At 41.2% G+C, this 21,165-nt stretch overlaps 1 protein-coding gene across 1 annotated transcript in view; it reads right to left on the reverse strand.

The window, feature by feature from the left end:
* LOC105423430 (uncharacterized) overlaps positions 1-21,165 on the reverse strand; it is a 200,579-nt gene that overhangs the window by 121,792 nt on the left and 57,622 nt on the right. The window contains exon 2 of the mRNA XM_089074070.1: positions 15,157-15,231. Coding sequence (XP_088930196.1) covers positions 15,157-15,231 — 75 coding nt within the window. The remainder of the gene's footprint in view (positions 1-15,156; positions 15,232-21,165) is intronic.

The following is a 21,165-nucleotide window of genomic DNA, read 5'->3' on the forward strand; positions in this document are numbered from 1 at the left end:
TTTTAAAATGAGATTTCGTTGTGAAAAATACTGATTTCTCCACGCAAAGATTATTTAATAGTTCTGTTAATCAGATTTATTGAGGAAAGGCCCGATTGTATCGATTGAAAATCAAAGATAAATCAAAGATAAATCAATCGTATAGGAAATGTCATTCGCGAAATTACGGCTACGGAATTATTTTTAACGAGTAAACGTGGCAGAGATGAATCGGGCGCCTGCTTATTTACGTGCGGGTTCGATACTTTTCACCTTATCGGCGAATCATCTTATACCCGGCAGTTCCAATGATGCAAGGTAGGTGCACCTCGGTAATGATCGGCACCATTTCCGTAACCGCCGCGTTTCCTCCTTCTCACTGCAACCAGAAATTTCCTGGACCTTCTTTTTGTGGTAAGACATTCAGACTTGACTTCTCTCGCCGCATCCTGCCGCGTTTCTTTACTTTGTATACTCATCATTTACCACCAAACACGCTGAATTCTTTCTTACGTTCACGCTGCAATTCTCGTATCAGATAAATAATATTCATCATTACGCTTAAGATTAAATGTAATTTTTTGTTAATATCAGATGTATGTAATTTTGCATTAAATAAATCTCTATCCAAAAAAAAAGAAAAAAAAAAGAAAAAAAAAACAAACTCACTCGATACTTTTGTCTCCTCATCTTGTTCAACAAATTTCAGCAAGTCTCTCCGAAGTGTCTTTTGCGGCATTCGCAACCCTACAAATATATGTCGCGTTAACTTGTCGATCACGCTTCTATATTACGTTCTTTCTTTCTCTCTCTCTCTCTCTCTCTCTCTCTCTCTCTCTCTCTCTCTCTCTCTCCCTCCTTTCCGCACGGCTTCTGGCAGTAACTGTAGAACAAAGGAACAAAACCGTAAAACCCCATGCACGAACGACGGCGTCCTCGTTGCAGCTCGCAATCTACGTCGGATCTTGAAAGGAGGGAACACCGAGAAGGCCGGAAGTGACGTCAGAGATCAACGGAACGACGGCTGAGTTCAGAATGCGGACTTTCAGGCTGCTTCAAAACACACGTACGGCAATCGGATTTGGAACAAAACAGGACGAGAGTAAATCTGCGGGGAAAAGTGCCGATGTCTATCATTTGACGTTTTTGGGTCGATTCGGTGACGTAGGAACATTTGATCATGTAAATATGAGGATAAGGATATTCCATTCAAATCTGAACGAGTTAGAGAATATCCTCCCCTCATAAAATATTGATAAGCCGATATAAAGCGAAGAAGTACGTAATATTTGCAAAAGATTGCTTCAAAAATATTTTAAATATTTACTTTGTTACATGTAACAAAATAACTAATGTACAAGATGTTTTTTAAATGTCAATATTTTAATTCTTAAATTATTTTATAAAAAAAAATGTCATATACGATCTTAAAGGTTTTGTTTCAAAGATATAAAGTGTTAAAAATTTCATAAAATGATCGTAATTTGTGGCAAAAAAAATATTTTTCTCGATATCTTTTTTGCTAGTTATCTTATTGATCTCATAAACAGAAGAGAAATTACACTAAAATAAATAAATAAATCATAGCTCCTTAATAAATTACAAAAGGTACGATCATCAAGCACTAAGAAATTCCAAATAGCCTGCATTATTATATCGCAATAAAAGTGATTAATATCGCTCCCAGACGTTCCAGAATAAAAATCGTATTTACCGAGCACAAGGCTAATGAACTTCTATTAAACTTAATGATGTTTATCGAGCGCAAGCCTCAGCTCATCGTATTAATAATCAAAGCTGGTATAATCAAGGTATTTACCATTTCCATTGTCGTCCGCGATAATCGAAGTAGCGTGACGTTATTCCCCCGCATCGTAAAAATCGCCTTTCGTCAAACGGTAATCTCGCAATCGGGTGATCAAGTCGAGTGAGTCTAATTACCGGCGCACAAGGCGGAAGATATTAGGAACGCGTAATTACGCGCCCATGATAACCCTCGCTCCGCAATGGCAACACGGCCGTATTATCTCGCGTCGTGATTAATAGACACGAGCAGGCACGATAAGCAAGCACTGTGGTGCCCCCGCTCGTAGTAACGACATTCTTTCAATTTCGAGTCAATTACCCGGCCTCGGCGCGAAACAGCCGCGCGTAATCTCGAAAAACCGTTTACGTCGTAAAATACCGGACTTTTATCGGCGTGGCGTGCATCGTGCGCGCGCGAGATGCACTATAATCAGGGACCTACACCGGTCCCCGGGGGTTAAATGTAACGCGGGGGTTAAGCGCGATGTTGCTTCCTCTTCCATGTACAGCCTAATGTCTTCCAAAAGGAGACGTAGAAAGAACGATTCGCGTTTGCATAATCCCCGTCGTGAACCAAGCTGTAAAGAGTGCTCGTGGAAAGAACGTGGATCTGTGTGTTTGCGCGGAAATCGCTGCCTGAAATTAATATAATGCCCGGCCGCGATAATTTCACGATACAAACGGACAGAATCGCAATATTTCGAGTTTAACTAATATTAATGCATTGAATTATAAATTGTTAAATTACATGGCAATTCGTCGGAATTCGTTCGTTGTAATGTTTCGATGAAATTTTATTCATAACGCATCTTCTATTAGCTATAGAGTAGCGAATGTATAATTGACAAAAGCTGAAACTATATCACGTTAATTTTTAATCAATAAATATTAAATAGAGCGCTAAATAGACAAACGAGACTTATTTTCGGAATAAATTTCAACTATAACAAATCTATTTAAATAAAGGATTTAATGTTGATTCGAATTCTTCAATCACTTCACGACTTGATATTGATCGATTTCACAAGTATCTCGTTCCTTTTTACTTCTAATTTCTACTGCAGTATCAACTAAATAGACGAACGAGACTCATTATCGAAATATATTTCAGCTATAACAAATTTATTCAGACAAACGATTTAACATGTTGATAAAATTTTTCAGTCGCTTCAATATTAATCGATTTCACAAGTGTCTCGTTCTTTCTTATTTCTAATCCCTATTAGTGTCTACTAAATAGAGCGTTAAATAAAATAATTTGCTCATTATCAGAGCAAATTTCAGCTACAAGTCTATTCAAATAAACGATTTAATATACTGATAAAACTTTTCAATCGCTCTCACAAGCACCACGTACCTTCTTATTTCTAATCTCTACTAGTGTCAATGAAATAAACAAACGAGATTTATTTTCGGAATAAATTTCAACCATAATAAGCGTATTCAGATAAACAATTTAATATATGCTGATAAAACTTTTCAATCGCTTCACGATTTCACAAGCACCTTCTTATTTCTAATTCTTATTAATATTTATGGTCGAGGGAAAGCACGACAGTATCTACGATATACCCCCCCGTGTATCGTAGCCGGCCGCACGAACACACCTGTGCACGCCCGGCAACGAAACACGGGCGTGTACACTTCCGTGACGCGCGTTTCCACGTTGCGGACTCGTAGCTGTCCCACCTAGCGAGGATATCGCGACGATAATCGTGCGCCGGGTGAGCCCGGGCGGACGATAAAATCCACCGCCTAATGCATAGCGGGCGATTATCCACGCGGCTGGAATTATCAGAGAGCACGCACTGACAGTGACACTGTCGTGCGCGCACACGGAATTCAATAACCGGACACCACTTCGGCCTCTCTCGCCGGGCGAGAGAGTCCCGCGGCTCGCATTAATTGCGATTAGAGGGACTCGCGACAACCGACGACACGTACGGTTTTTCGACGAAAATAATAACGTAAAGAGCGCCGTCCGTGCGGATCCTATCTCGTGGGAATCATAAGGATTTTATTATAATGATAATTGCCGGAACACGCTCCGGTTTTACGACGAGCCGAAGATATAATTAGCTTCGTGACTTTCAGATAAGTGATTCCCCGAGACAGTAATGAGCAATCCATTATATCTCAATGGAAAGCAAATTTTATCAAAGCGAATGCATTAGTCTTTCTTATCCTTGTCGGATATCTTCTAACGTCAATATATGTATTTTTAATAATAAATATCGAGACTAATGGAGACCACGGATTCGGATTGTCAATTAGACAAAAATAGTTAGAGAAAATTATTCTCCCTAAAATTATATTGTAATGTATACTAATATTACTTATCTAAAATTGGTGAAAATCAAATGGCTTTTTTATTTTAAATAAGAGAGAAAAAGAAAACGGGGAAAAAAAAAGAGATTTGTTAATAGATGTAAATAGAGATATAATTTCAGTAAGAACTAGAAGAATTATAATTATAGTATTTATAATTATAAATATATTACCATATTATTAATAATAAATGACAATATTATTACGATTGCTAATCACTAGAATGAATACAGATACGGCCTATCGGCTTCAACACGATTACAATGTGAGTATTAACATGCTTCGATGCAATTATTAGAAATCTTAATTAACTTAATATGCGCAGTTTCTTTATCTCTCACGGAATATTAATTAGCAATAATTTCTCGGATGTAAATTCCAGCGAGAGTACTAATTTTTCCGATGTAAACGATGCAACTTCCTCGCGTGACGCGGCGTTTAATGCGAGAGCGATGGGCGTGCACAAATGGAATTGATGCAAATTAAAATTATATTTCAGATATCTTGTACATTTAACAGAGAACAAAACCAAAATGACGCCGAGCCGAAATTATGCAATAATATTGCAGAAAGATAATTATGAACGAATTAAATAAATGAAATATGAGGCAACATCTGTAATGAATTTCAAATAACTAAACTATATACCGGACCGATAATCAATAAGAACGATATGCCACCGTGCAAATATTATAAATAGCAAATATTTTAACGTGAAATCAATGTTTATTTTCTTTCACCGTTGAGAAGGATATCAAATCAGGCCACAGCGGCGATTCTATATTTTTGTTCTTTTTTATTTGGTTAAATAGACAGATGACATGGAAATATTGTACGTCATATATGGTAATTTAAAGTTATCGAGTTTAAAGTTCAATGGCCACAACAGTGTGACCTAATATTGCACATGGGTCATTTAATACGAGCCAACCTCATTACATGCTATTAAATTGATACAATACAGCGAGAAATAATGATTTATCCGTAACATAGTTCCTCGCTAAATTTGTCTATACATTTGTGACATCGCATATATAAGTACACATTTCTCTCTCTTTCTCTCTCTCTCTCTCTCTCTCTCTCTCTCTCCCCTCCCCCCTCCTTCCCCCCCTCAATTTATTTATTCATATAGCTGATACGTAGCAATAACCGTTTGCGTTTGTAAATCCGACTGCGACGTATCACCGGCGGCTAATCATGTTACTGGCAACAAGCAATTTTATAGCCCCCGCGTATCACGTCGCGAACAAATAACCATGGAAGAACGCGCGATAATTGGAGCGGTATAGTCGCGTCGGTCAACTCGCGTCATAACAAATTCATGTCGCGTTTCCGTTCGAATGACGGAGTAAGTTGCGGGGGAAGGCACGCGCGCGATTTATACGCGAAGTATCCGCGAAATTATTAATGCACGTCGCGCTACGACGCCGACGGGGGATCGTGTGTACTCTTTTTATCGAGCGGTTTATTCAGGTAAATAACCCGGCGAACTCTCTTCGGGAGAGAAAAAGAGGAAGGGAGAGGGGGGGGGAGAGAGAGAGAGAGAGAGAGAGAGAGAGAAGAGAGGGAAAGAGGCTGTGCGCTTAGACCATCGACGCAGATCGACGCCGCCTGCGAGCTTTCGATAAGGGTGCTGAGGACCCGCGTGGCCAAAGGGCGAATTTTCTTCGCCCTTTGCATTTTATTCCCATCGCGAGGCAGCATTTACACTACGTTAGAATATTCGGCGAACTAAGCTAAAAGTCAATTGTCGCTCTTACGTCCTCCCCTATGATATTTCTACAAAATTTTTATCAATTATAGAATCAACTGTCCTCCTAATGAAACGAAAGAGGAATAAAGCATCTCTCGTCATAAAAAAATTTCATTTAATTTAAATATAGTTATTAATTCATCAATCTCTAGATCTGAATTCAAGATGTGGCGAAGTATTTGGGGAAAATTGACAAGAGTGTCCAAATATAAATCTAATTTAAAGATATTTACGATTTTTATGTGGTCCACGTGTACACCATGTCGCTAGGTCAATTTAATTTCAATTTTCGCGTTTTGCTTTCGGCTAATGGACTACGTTTGATAATCCGCGCGTTGTCGTAATGATGATTTTGCAAAAGGAATTCCGCCGGTGTATCGATCAGTCGCACGACGCCATCTTTCATTCACGAGGAACCGAGCAAAAGTCAATACACGCTGTCGCCGATATGAGAGAGGGCTCACAACCGTTCGCCGGGAAAATCACATTAGCGATGTTTCGGTAATCGCTTTTATATCCGGCGCACCGTGATTGACGGCGTCGACGGAATCGGCTTTCACGCCGTGTCGTATCACCGCAGGGGGATCCGTTCTCCCGGAGGAAAAATCTGGTAAGCGGTAGTGCGATCGTCATTCTGTGGACAATACCGGTCAAATGCCTTGTCCGCCGTATCGTTTAGCCGGGAGAATTGGAAGACACCGGATCGAGCGCTTCGATCAACGAAACTGCATCGGGCGGTATGCATTTTTTTAACAAAGTCTCCGGCGTCAAACACGTTCGACACGTATTTTAACTACGGATGAATAACCCTTTAAAATATATAACGCCCCACGTCGGCCGTAGCTGTGACTTAAGGCTACATTAAGGCTTTTAAATTATTTGGTGAATATTTCTGCCGTAGTGCACGAGAGGAAGTGTTACGAGATATCGAAAGACAAAAATAACCAATCTTATTTTCTCTAGCGCGGTGTTGTGTCGCATCATTTTATTACAAATGTTATCTATTAACATTAACACACACATGTCGCACATGTCAAATGCAATTTTATCTTTCCACGCCCATGCGAGTCTCGCGCGCGAGAGTTACTCTTTTAACGATTTTCCGCGCGATCCTCGCGTCTGTTCCGCGTTTTCTCTCTCGCTTCTCCGTTACGCTCACCTATCCGTTTGCAATACGATCTTTGGTATACAATTCAACCGTCGCGCGACGCGTAATTGAAGCGCAACTGACACGTGCAGAAAAGAGCGTCGCTCGCGAAAATCACATTACCAAGGTTTCAACAATCGCAATTTTTTGCCCGTGCTTCGTTGCGATTGACGGCGCCAATGCAATCAACATCCGTGGCCTTCCACGTCAAAGATTCGAGGCGAAGAGTACAGGCTAATAGACGGCTCGAACACGCGATCGTGATTAAACGACACGATTGTATCCGTGACACTCGCCGATAGGTAGAAGTTTCATTTCCATTGTGAGAGATAAATTCCTGGATCATAGTGAAAAAAAAAAATCTATCGAAACATATTAATCATCCTTTTATCAATGACTCGCCAGTATCTCCTGGCATTGAAATCGATATATATATATATATATTTTTATGCCTTTGAAATATCTATTTGATTCAACGAACACAGCTCATAGGACAGTCTGTACAGATATAAAAATCGGGTTTATTGAAATTAATTTAGCAGACAAAATGGTTCGATTGGCCGTACATCGGGTGAAAAATAATAACATCGCATATAAAGTACATTGAGAGAGAGAGAGAGAGAGAGAGAGAGAGAGAGAGAGAGAGAAAAGGTGTATATATAAAAAAAAATGTTGAAATAAATAACGGTTTGTTTAATGATCGCGACGGTCCGGTTAATAACAATCGTCGCCGTCGGGCGATTTGAAAGCTCAATATTTCGTTTTGAAATATAACGATAGAACCGCAGAGAATCTTTATGAACGATAGAAAGTATCGCGACCGACAGGGCAACGATGTGCCTTATCGACCTTCTGCTTTCTTATTGCGCTACCCCGACTGCCATTGACATGCGGACTGCAAGTAACGTGCATATCAGGACGGCCGGATGACGACGACAGAGAATCACATTAGTGAAGTTTCGGTAATCCCTTTTATGTCCATTGACCGTGATTGACGCTGTCGGCGATCGACCTTTTTCGTGTCACCGACGGCCGGTGGTCCGGATCGAGGAAAAAAATTAGACAGCGGACGACCGGTCGAACTGGTTTTCCACCACGGGGCTCGCTCGTTAATTCGCTCATCCACGGTGAAACGGCCGCGACAAAACAAACGCGATTAAAGCACCATTGCGATCCATATTTGCCTACAAATAACACACGAGCGCTCCGAACGTACGAGCGATCTATCCGCGTGGGTATATCAAGCGAATCTGGTATATTATATCAGATAATATAACTCGCTGCAACCTAAATTAGCATATTTCGGAGCTCTTTGAAACAACTAATATCGGTTGAAAATAGACACGAAAATATACACGTACAGAGTGTAACACGCGCGCGCGCTCATGTTTACACAAACTAAATTTATTCATCCACTTTATAATCTTATCAAACTGTTAATCTTATTACACAAAATTTGACAGATAAAACTGTGACAGATAATTTGACAAAACTTGACAGATAATTTGAACTAAAAATTAAAGGGTATCACAAATCAACGCGCTAAATTGATATTTATTTCTCTAATTTACTTTCTAATTTTTCAGTATTTGTGTCATCTAATTACAACGGACAGGATGTGACTCGTCAATAGAACGAAGCATTACTTGCAATCCCATCTATCGCGATTAAGCAAATCCGGTGTAAAATCGGGAATCGAGCGTGTAACAACGAGCGAGAGGCTCACGAAGTGCTTAAAGGTTAACGAGGTAGCGTATCCACTTTATTTTTCCACTTCCCTTTACACGTATCCGTTGTACCACCGGCGGCCATTGCATGACCGGCCGGACCTCGTGTAACTGGACGGCAAGTCGACGTGCCTCGAAATCAAAGACTGGAAAAACACGTCAGCAAACTTTCGATAATCGCTTTTACGCGTCGACCAATCGTGATTCGCGTCCTGGCTGGAACGCCGATGGTTCTTGTAAGCTTTTTCGCATCGGCTTAAAGTATCGGTCAGCGAGAAATGTCGGTCGGCAACATCGACAACGACAGCAGATTTGACGATTGCGATCGAACCGTCGGAAACGATTCGACTGACATTTTTGTGGGTTATGTTCTCGCGCAAATGGACAGGCGAGAAGTCGCCACCCTTAACGCGCCGGCGATCTTTATCGTACGTTATGCTTCTTATTATGTCCAGTTAAACCGAACCGTGCCAAGCGCATTGAAATACAATGGACAAACGTTTCCAACGATTCGCGCACATTTTTACCAATTCGGAACATAAAACTAACGTCGGGCTATTCTATTCGGAAAAAAATTCTGTGATATCCAAAAAAAAATTCCCTCAAATTCAAGCAATTTGTTAAAAAAATTTTAGATCAATGAAAATATTTTTAAATGTATTTTGCAAATAAATATACGTCTATTGTGTAAAGTCCTTAATATTTTCCATTCATAAAAATATATAAATTATAAAATAAAATTAAGATTCGAATTATAAAATATAATTAATTCGAGTTTCAATAATTAAATTTGAAAAATTTTGAAAGAAACTGGGAACTCTAAAAAAATAAATATTTGTATTAATAAAATTTTCAAATTTCATTTTGAAAAATTACAAACAAATTACAACAATTATATAATACATAATCGGTACAAAATTCAAATTTTATAAAATTATTAAAATAAATATCCGTCTTCATGAAACAAAATTGCACCTAAAGCAAAGTCGTTGTTTTCAATATTGAATATTGAATTAGTTGTAAAATCAATGTGATTTGATGTTTAGAATCCATTTTTATCGTTAACAATTCAATCAGTAAACTGATAATCTGATATCTGATAATAATATAAAGATAAAATATTAAAAAAAATAAAACTTGAAAAAATTTTCTTTTAATAAAATTCCCCAAGAATCCCCTAATTTTTCAGAGTATAAACAAATTCCTTGAGAATTTCGAGTTTTCCAAGCTTTTCCAAGTAGTAAACATCCTAACATGCAAATGCGTATTACGAGATGCAGCATTGCTATGAAATACCAGTGATGTGATGCTTCAATTGTTTGAATAATGCATGCCGACCTATTAAAATTAATATGTTTCTGAAACGGATTTAAACGTACAGAGAAAAGAGAAGAGAGAGAGAGAGAGAGAGAGAGAGAGAGAGAGAGAGAGGGAAAGAGGGCAAAAGGAGGGAAGAAAGAGCGAGAAGGTGCTAATCCGTCTCTGTTTTTCGAGACGAATATAATCGTTGCTCTGCTTGCAACCAGACTGCCGAGTACGTGCGTAGTCCGATCCGCTTTTGTCGTTACGGCGCAACCAAGAAATAATTAAATGCGATTCACTTTGGGCTGTATGAGAGCGCTTCACGATCAATTTTTCAAAAGATATCCCAGCCCACCGTCTATTTTATCTTTTGTACTCATCTATTCATCGCTACTTAATAATTGCGCGCGTTACACGTTGTAACTAATCTGAAAATCGTCTTTGCTATTAAACCTGATATTAAATTTCTCTTATTAAGAATATGAGAGCGATAAAAAGTAAAAGCCATAAATAGTCGACTCTCTACGTAAACTTCTAGATCATAGCTGATAAAATAAAATTTTAATTGCTGCTTTATTTATTATTGGTCAACGCGTGAACGCGGCGGTCACGTTAAAACCTTTGAAATCTTTGTTATTCGCCAATCAAACTGAACCACCGAATTCTCATCTCAACGTTTCCGAAAGAATCATCGCCAGAGTGAAGGCAAACTCAATGGTTTATCTTCGACAGTTGGCGAGTAACAGAGAATGCAAACCGAATGTAGACACTAAATGTAGACACTTAACACGTTGATTAACGGGTTTAATTACTGAAGTATTTCGTCTCAAGTATGAAATTTTCAGTTTACGAAGTCTTGTTCGAAATTGTCCGTGAAATCTCGGAGGAAAAATAAAAATTTGTTACGGAACTTATAAGATTTCTAATCTTAAGACATCTTCTATATCAATCAGTTTCGCCGATGCGTTTGCACACCTTGATTCGTTTCGTCGCCTTGAGCAAGCGTCGCGTTTCGTGCCCGAGATAGAGAACGGTAATTGACTGTTGACCGGATGTCAATGACGATTTTTCCGACCGTGATATACGAAGCGACCTCGATATTCCAGACAGCGCCTAGCCAGAAGAACAGGCTTTTCACGTAATGGGGAAACCGAGAAGTTCAATTAAATACTGATCCGAGCGCCGTACTCTAAAGTCGAGATAACGAGGGACAAGGATTCGATTGAAAAGCTCAAAGAAACATATAACAGGATATATGCGATGAAAAAAAAGATCAATAATCTAAGTGAAGTATATATAGACTTGCTATCATAAAGTTTACCAAATATTATCAATGTAGACGCACGTGATTCGAAAAATGATGAAATAAGTGCAACTTTGAAATAATTAATAATTTCACACTCATATCATTTTCTTATATCAAACATCGCCTGAATATCATCCAATGTTTATTTTTCTAATTAATCAGGGTTAATTGCTACGTAACTGTGCGATATAATTTACAAATATAAAAATCACGTGAAATTGTAAAAAGTAACTTGCGATTCCTCATCGCGGTATCTCGCGTCAGTGCGACATATTAAAATGTATCCAATTTAATTTTCGAGCGCTAAATCGTTTAACGTTTCGACCGTTCGACGCTCGCCGATACTCGAGCTGCTTTTAAATCCGGCTCTTCAAATGCACCGCCGCGCGGTGCGTTTAACGCGGTCGTGCACCTCGTCAGCTCGCGGCGTTAGTTTTACTATATCCGCAATGCCGGCTACTGACGTGCAGTGGAAGTGCAGGTGACACGTGTACGGCGGCGATGGTGGCGGTGGCGGCGGCGGCGGTGGCGGCGGCGGTGGCTAGCCACCACGATGCGAGATATGTATGTGTGAGTATGTACATGTATATATATATATATATACGTGTGCGTGTGCGTGTGCGTGTGCGTGTGCGTGTGCGTGTGCGTGTGCGTGTGTGTATCTGCGTTGGGGCGATTTCCGTCGCGCGCACAATCGGACACCTGTGCGGTCGCACAGAAAATGACCGTAATTCGAGTCATTATTCTCGTTCTAAAAAAGAAGCCTCTCTCTCGCTGGTCGAGACCGTCCGACTTCCGGTTGCGGCGAGGCTTTCCGCTTCGCCGCCCGATCGCGCACGGAACGGGACAGGATGAATTGAAGATCGAGGCTTTTTCACGAGGGTTTTCCGGAGGATTAGGTGGTTTCTGCTGACTGGGACCCAAGATCCTCGAGCGATAACGAAGGATCGAATGTATTCAGGTCGACGGGGCTGACTTTACGATAAACGACTCGAGGTGAAACTAACAAGAAACTTTATCATAGTTTTAGCATATCGCACAAAGGTATAATTAAAGAAAAATATTTTTATGATATGTAAGTCCCGAAAAGTGACATAATATAAATTTCTATTTTGTAATATTTCCTTTGCTTTCGAAAGGAAATTTTATCAATATATTCAAATAAAGTTATATTTAACACAATTGATAAAATTTGGCAAAATTAAACTTGTATAACAGAAATATTTGTAAAACGAGATAATGTTATATATGAAATATATTTGATTTCATCGCATCATTATTTGAGATACAATCTGAGATATAAGTGCGAGTGCGACGAGGATATTAATAAAAATTTAATTATACAAGACGTAATAAAATTTAATAACGTACAAATTATATTTTACGGTACTTTATGAACAATTAATAGAGCGAAAGAATTTAATAATAGATATTCATAATATTTGTAGCGTAGCTTTACACTTTTCGATCTTCTTAATAAAAATATTTTCTCGCTAAGCCGACATCGTATCGTCCTTTCCGAGGAGTTTCCAATATCCCTCGCTAATCTCGCGTGATTTTTTATCCACGCTTAAAGATTGGCTCCGCAAAGGGTTAATCGCTGCTATTAACCGTAACCATAAGCTCGGGGCTTAACCGCCGACCTGTCTCCGAACGTTGCTTCTCTTTAATGTCTCGGAAGTCTTGCCAAGACTCGGATAACGAAGGAGCACGGTTAAGCGGCGAAAAAGCAGCTTAACCTCCTTGCTTCTCGGCCATTTATTTCTTGATGACGCCTCGCCCGTAGCCGCGATCGAACGATAACTTTCGTCGCCTCAGCCGACGATAAGAAGTGACGCTAAACAAAAGCGAGGACGAGATAACGCAATGTTCAGGCGACGAAAAGCTCCGAAAGGACGAAAATCGTCGACGCTTTTGTCGACATCGCTCTCGCCATCATTGTCATTGTCGTCATTGTCGTCACCGTCGTCGTCGTCGTCGTCGTCATCATTGTCGTAGTGTCATTGTCGTAGTGTCATTGTCGTTATTGTCATTGTTGCGAACGACAAGTGTCTTTTCACGTGTTCAAGAATTGAACTAGACAAAACCGAGTCTCCGAACGCGTTTTTCGAACTCTTTATTCTTCCGTTTTCATCCCCTTGCGGATGAATCGTCCGCAAAGTGTTCATAAAGAATTCAACGTATCGGCAACTCGCGAGGCTCATACGAAGAGGAAGTAAAAAGAAAATAGAAGAAAAAAAGGAGGTAAAATGCAAGCGCCGGATACGATAATTCCGAGCTAGCCATCGCGTCCCACGTGATCGATAACTCGAGCGGTCAAGAGGTATCGAGAGAGTCCCGGAAGCTCGGAAGGAGGCGCGATAAATCTGTTTCGAAGACCATCGAAATTCCGCGGACGTAAGGCGCAAGGGGAACGCGCCCGGGACGTGAAGAGAGATGAAGACGGAGGGTGGCTGAGAGGAATCGAAAGCAGATAGGGATTGACTGACTCGTGTCTTCGGGACTTTGGCGCAAAGGGCGCCGTCGCGTCGGACCCTTCGACGGGGCGGTCGACACGGAGGGTCTTACGCACGTATGCACACCAATGTCGAGAATCACGCGCGCATACACACACACACACACACACACACACACACACACACACACACACACACACACACACACACACGAGCGAACGTCAATACGTACGAGCGTGACAGACAAGCGTGGAAAGCGGTAGCTATTGTTACGGGTGTTATTTGCCGCTAATCAGAATGGGCGGTCGATTCGGGCTGCAATGTATAGGCTTTGAGGGTACGTACGTGTGTGCGTGCGTGAGTTTTGTGCGTATGCGTGGGTATGCGGCGGTGTTTACACACAGAGAGAGAGAGAGAGAGAGAGAGAGAGAGGGGCGACTCGCGCGCGTGTTACGCGCGTAGTTTCCTAGTTGAACCCACCATCATTGTGAACGAAACACACAGACTGATTGCGGACCCCACTGTCGTTGTCGGCACCACGCCCTGACCCACGAGATTTTCAAGATACCCGGCACACGAGCCCACAAGCCCCGCACTTTATGCGGGGTCAACCAACTCGACCTCTCGTCGTTACGAGCGCGATATCGATACAACGGCGCGGCGGGTGCGCGGCGCAACGAAACTTTCTTACGACGGTGACGGCACTTAAATACGAATAAGAAAACGCGACGGCGGGTGGGGCGAGCGTTTATTACAGCCCGAGACGAGCCCTCTTAAAAGATGCACGTAACTAGATATAGAATATAGTCGCAATAATCGAGTACACATTTCTTAAATTTATATATTAGGTCGAAAGTTAAATAATACAAAAAAAAAGGTAGCAATTTCGAGTTACAAACAAATGAAAATTGAAAAAGGTAACGTTAGACTAGGAGCTAAAAAATAGCATATTAAGACATTTCCCTGAAAAATGAACGTAGATAAAAGAAATTTGCATTTAATTTCAAATGGACTTTGCTTTGACAGAAACGTAATTTCAAGCTCAATTACCAAGATATTTAACTTTGAAAAGTAATATTATGTCTGGGAAGATTTTTATTTAAGATAAAGTCTATTTTAAATCGATCAAAGCTACATATACAATAAAAGAGAGAGAATACATAAGCATATCAAATCAAATATTAAATATCAAATATATTCTATGAAACTTCAATAATAAAAACTATGTCAAATTATAAAATTGTCAAAATTTTCTTTCTAATCTTCTTCTATGTTTTTTTGTCTCTTTATTCTCATTATGAAATAGGTGATATAATTAAGAAGAGATAAAAAGCGCAAAAATATAGACTCACCGGTGACGAAGAAAGCGCAGTCTCGGCGTTGTGTCGACGATGCTCCAGTAATTCGAAGTTCTGCCAATAGTATTTCTGCAACAATAAAATTCACGATTGGTTAGATTGGTCGCTACCATCGATTTGGTACTTATGCCTTCCGGATATTTGTTCTCGGCAATAATCACTCGCAATATATGGTTTGCGGTTAAGTTTAAAGGATGAGCTACGACTGATCCCCCCGCCAAACTCGCCACATTTCGCCTTCAAAGTCGGAAAATTCGCATGCCAGATGCCGCATTTCGATATCATGCTCGAGAAACTGATATCGAATATTTCACTCTGCGATATCGATTTATAATACATTGGCTCAAAAAAATGAATGATGGATGCCATTTCAAATGTGTCTAGGTATTCAAATATAAACTAATTCCTTCATCATCACGTATGCGTAATATCGTCAAATAATAGTTTTATGATATTCAATGTTCAAATGCAAAACTTTTGTAAAATGTATTGAATAAAAAAACTTGACTGTAAAAATGGTGTTTTTGCCAGTTTCAACCAGGTTTTTTTTTTTTAATATCAATCATGGTTTTGTTATATTTTGTTATATTTTTGATACAATTTTTGCATAAGCAATTAACTACGGGATGTTAGTAAATTAACGTGTTGCTACGTCTCAAAGTGTAAGCGTTCAATATCGATGTTTCGTAGAGTTTAATAAGTAAATATCACGTAAAATATATCGCGACATTTTCGAGAAAGCAATATTTCGAGCGCGACACGTCGCGCTAGACAACGTGGCGGGTTCTAAAAGAGACTGACAGATTGTGGATCCATATAATATATGTACATATTAGCAGAATAGAACGGATGTTCCCCGAAATACATCACGTGTTTGTCTCGATAGCGCATTATTTCGATAACCGAAAGACGCGAACGTTGACTCTCTGCGACACCATGTATCATTCATACGCTTTTAATCTTCATTAGATTTTAGCAAAAAAGTGATGGTCGATAACAATAACAAAAGTTAGATGACTGAATAACCGTGAGAAATTCACACGTGCAATCACTCGTACTGAAATTCGATCGATTCTGCAACACTGACTAATACACTCAATATGCTACAAGTATTCTCAGTATATTTGCCCGTTATTCAATTTCACGAATAACGGATATCTGGATACTCGCAATTTAATAGAGCCAATAACTCTTCCTCTCGCTCTCTCTCTCTCTCTCTCATTACACAAAACATGCGTAGCGACGATGCGTAAGACGATGTCGCTCGAGGAGAATTATTCCGAGTACCGCGAGCGATATCGAGGAGACGATGGAATTTCCGTCGGCCGGAATTCTTGCTTCAGCCGAGGAATTTCCGGGCTAAAGAAATCGAGAAGTCGGCACACGGTAGCGCGCGGCGAGGAGGGGTGATCCGTGGCATTTCGTCAAATCGACGGAAGTCGTTTCCAAGCTGTTAACGGGAGTTCGAGATAGTTCGGCGAAGAAACCGACGAAACCTGACACCCACCCGCGAACGGTATTTGCAAGCGGAATCGCGTTGCGGCTCGGCCGACCGCGCTGCCTCCTCCCACGGAAGTGCCGTACCTCCGTGGCGTGTACATACATACGCCACGGGGTTAATTCGACAGTTCCCGACAGTGGACGTCGAGAATGTTCTCTCTCGGATTCTATCCGAAGTATTCCGAGCATAGAGCGCGCCTCGCGCCGCAAACTGACCGCTAACCGGCGATTTTTGAGGAATCCGAAGGTGACTGACGCGCCGCCTAAGCTCTCCGATCGCTCGATATCGATCTCTCCACGGAGAGATTCAACGGAGGACCCTGTTCTGACCGCCGAATCGGAACATTGGGAGATAATTCGCTTTCGCATACAGGCATGCAGACACACACACACACACACACACACACACACACACACACACACACACACACACACACACACACACACACACACCACACACGCATGAAAATCGATGCTCGTCTATTCTGGCACGACGCGTTTACGCGCTAATACCAAAGCGGTTTAACTCGCTGCTAATATCGTTGATTATCCAAACAGTAGATAAGACTTTTAGTTCAAACTTGATAATGCGTTGTATTATGATATTTTTGTGCTCTTTTCGTTACCTTCATGTGCGATGTTTCACAATAACACCTAGAGTACAGAGTATCTTTAAATTTTTAAATTGCCTAAATATATATATGTATATATAAAAATAAGTAAGAAGTGCACATGTCTTTTTCGACATAATTATAAATTTGATTACATAATACTTGCATTTTTTTCTCACAAAATCACTTTAAATTTATCTCTTTAAAGTTATACGTAGATGAAGAGCGCGAGATTTTCATCTATTTAATTTCGAATGCAAACTTTTTTTTCTCGGGCTTGAAAAACGCGGATAAAAACTGACACTCACGCAAAGATGAAAGATATTAGAGCTCCGTCTCATTTTCCATTTTAAAATGGCGCGTATAATGTCACCGTCGGAAATTTTTCGAAACTGCGAACAGATTTTTTACCGCACATACGTTCGCGTTACTCGGACGAAACTTTATGATGTATGCCCGGTCTTAATTAAGCTCATACATCTCCTTGGATACCTCTCCTGAAAAATACTGCGAAAGTTCGTCCCGTCGCACGTCCATTATACTTTAATAATCCGCATTCCTTTAACCCTTTGACGCCGTCGGACCGCCAAAGTGATCCGCATGTTCCAATCGACGGCGATAACGCGATCTAAAGTTATATCGTGCGAATTCGTGAAAATTCTGAGCGCGTATAACTTTAGATGGATACATCATCGTCAATTGTAATACTATTCTCCTCTTTTTCAATTCTCTTTCAAGCGCGAATTGGCAGGGATGGCGAAAATGATAGGAGGCACGTGAAAACGGGAATGGCGAATTATAAAGCGCGAAAGAAAACGTGCTCAACTTGCGGAGAGAGCGTTGTAATTCAAGCGCGAAACTACAGGGAGAAACTTCCTCCCCAAGACATGTATCTCGGTCTCCGAGATAACGTATAGTCGTGTCGTTTGTCACAGAATCTCGCTACGCACGACCCCGTCCTTACGGCGTCTTCTCGTAAGCCCGTACCGTTTCTGGTTACCGCACGAGGACCGACTCCAATGCGCGTCATTAAAGAATTTCCAACTGCGGCCTTATGGCACACATATTTCTTAACGTGCAATTTAACTTCAATTGATAAGCCCGGCACAAAAGCGTTTCCCGCACCCTTCTTATGCATTGTCTTATATTCGTAATAATTTTAGAATTCTTGATAAAACTTCAGATAATGTTTATCACAATTATCGATGAATTATTATTGATATCCTCTCATTTTTGGCAGAAATAATATTTTATTATTATACAGATAAAAATTGAATTATAAAGAAATTAAAACATTATTTATTAAAATTTAATTACCGACATAAATTAAAAATTGAAATCCTAATATTTTTCTCATTTCACAATTTTAAAAATTACTTATAATTTTATATATATATTTATATATATATATATATATATATATATTTTATATATATTAATTGCAAAATAAAATATGTGCTGTGTTATTTAACAATCTGAAAGAAACTAGTACAATACTAACACTGATTAATTTCATGTTCACGCTTCAGTGAAGAAATTTCGAATGAAGTTTCTAGATATGAGGAATGGCAAAAGTACGTGAATTCATGTATCAAATGCAACCACAAAACAATGCGGAAAACAATGTCAATGTGCACAATTCAAAAATTCCAGCAGACATGAAGCAAACTCGCGGGCGCCGCGTATCTGCTTATAATTCGAGTGTAAAATCGCAAAATAACGCGACGAGAAATTCCTATGCTGACGGCTTGGGAATTCGGAGGCGGTAGAAAACTAAGTTTCCATAGGCTGTATATTTCACGTCGGTTGAAGACGCGGAACCGCAAAATAATACGAGCATGGCAGACGCTACTCAAATTGATCTCGCGAATCGCGAATCTCTCTTGCGTGACTCGTTTCTAGCCTGCTCGAAGAAAAAATGTCGGTGTGGCAAAGGCCTCGCCGAGAGAAAAAGATAAAATTTACTGATTTAGCGAGCAGAAGTAACGAGCGAAAACGAACGAGCATCGTCTGAATTTCGCGCGCTGTAAATCCGCGGCGCTGGCTGATTCGCTTCGCTGGTAAGAGGAGAAGATCGTTGGGAATTGGCGGAATAAACAGAGTAGACATATACAGAACGAAGTAAACGAGCAAGAGAGCAAGAGAGAAAGAGAGAGAGAGAGAGAGAGAGAGAGAGAGATATGGGAGGGAGAGATCGGAGGGAGAACCATCGGACTTCTACGGGAATTCCGTAAGTCGTGCGTTTCCCTGCTGTAAATCGAGCTCGAAACCAGGCAGCAACAACGGCAGCGGACCGCCGAGAGATATCTAACCCCTTGGTGCTCTCGCGTGTATCTCGATACGTTACCCCTTTCCGGGGGGTAGAGAAGAGAGCTCGCAGAGCTCGAGACGGGTCGAGGCTGGGAGACGATTGCTTTGCACTTCTGTGCACGCCCCCGGGGCAATCGTAAGTTGAGATACCTAGTAGGGTATCCACCCCCGACGGTCGTACCCCTTTGACGTCCCACACCCCCGGTCTTTCCATCCACCCTCGCTCGCTCGCTCGCTCGCTCGCTCGCTCGCTCGCGCTCTTGGCTGTTCGTACTTCTCTCAGTGGCTGGTGCTCCTCTCTCGGTGGCGACGCCGAAGTCTGGAGTCCCGAATGCAACCGGCACCCGCGAGAAGGAGGGTAAAGGAGGTCGGGGGCACCGAGGCCGGGATAGGGAGGCGAGAGATCGATCGCTTGAACGTGCTTTCGGCATCGTCGAATATTACCTACCACCTATATTCCCGGCCACATAGCCGGTGTATGTACGTACGTAATACTCTCCGGGGGGTACGTGTAAGTGGGTAGACGGGTGTACGTGTACAGGGTGTCCCGTACCTATCGCACGTGAATAAGCCTTCAGCCCCAGATGATAGAAAATAGTGACTAAGAAGAATGACGGCTGCTACGGACGCAAAACATCGATGGCTATTGAGTTGCGAGTCGATCGAGAGTCGACGAGACTCTCTTTTGATGAATTAAACGTCGCGGAACATAAATTCGCGGATAACAAAATCTCCCTTTTGTCCGCTCGAGAGGAAACTTTAGAGCAGAAATTTAATTCGAGAGCGGAAGTTTAATTGCAGCAGTAACGTTATAATTTATAAAAGACTCGCAGTAATGAAAGATCAAAGATAAAACAATGTTACGAGTTATCAAAAACCTGGCAGTCCGGGTCGAGCGTGCTCGCGTGTTGGCTCCAAGACACCCTGTACACGCGATCGTATGCGCGCCAAGCGCGTATGTTATGTGATATAATACGCGGTGTATGTCCGCGGGGGTGTGTATATAACGGATAGGTAATATATACATAACGCGCAGACCGCGACCAAGGACCCGCCGCGCGCACGAGGAAGATGAGGTACGGAGGCATTGTTGAGCGATATCACAATAGCTGTGATTCGTGGGCCATCTGTCCGCCTGTGGTTCGAAAATTGCGCGGAAAATCGAAAGCGCTGCCGCACACTAAGAGGGAGGAGGAAGGTACGAGCGAGGGGCGCGGAGGGTTTGCATCTCTGGAGTATTACGGCTGGGTATTATTGTGGGACGCGCGGGATATCGAGAGAGCTCGTGGCTGAAGTGGCTGAAGAATTTTCGTTTGAAACATCGATGCAGTCGCGATGCCATTGAAAAGAGAGAGAGAAAAAGAGAAAGAGAGAAGAATAGGGGGCAGGGGGAGGAAAAATCCGTGCCGAGAAATTGGATAGCCGCGATATTTCGCGAGCTCCGAATGCGATAACTTGTGTTTTACATTTAATAAAACGAAACGGGGACGACGTTGCGCCTCCATTGAGCCTCTCTAGCCGTGGCTCTTTTCTATCGGGTTTATAATCCAAGCGTTGCGATATGTGTAATTCCTTCGGGATT

Source organism: Pogonomyrmex barbatus, unplaced genomic scaffold (assembly GCF_055798465.1).
Source record: "Pogonomyrmex barbatus isolate J1 unplaced genomic scaffold, ASM5579846v1 scaffold16, whole genome shotgun sequence".
Lineage (NCBI taxonomy): Eukaryota > Metazoa > Arthropoda > Insecta > Hymenoptera > Formicidae > Pogonomyrmex > Pogonomyrmex barbatus.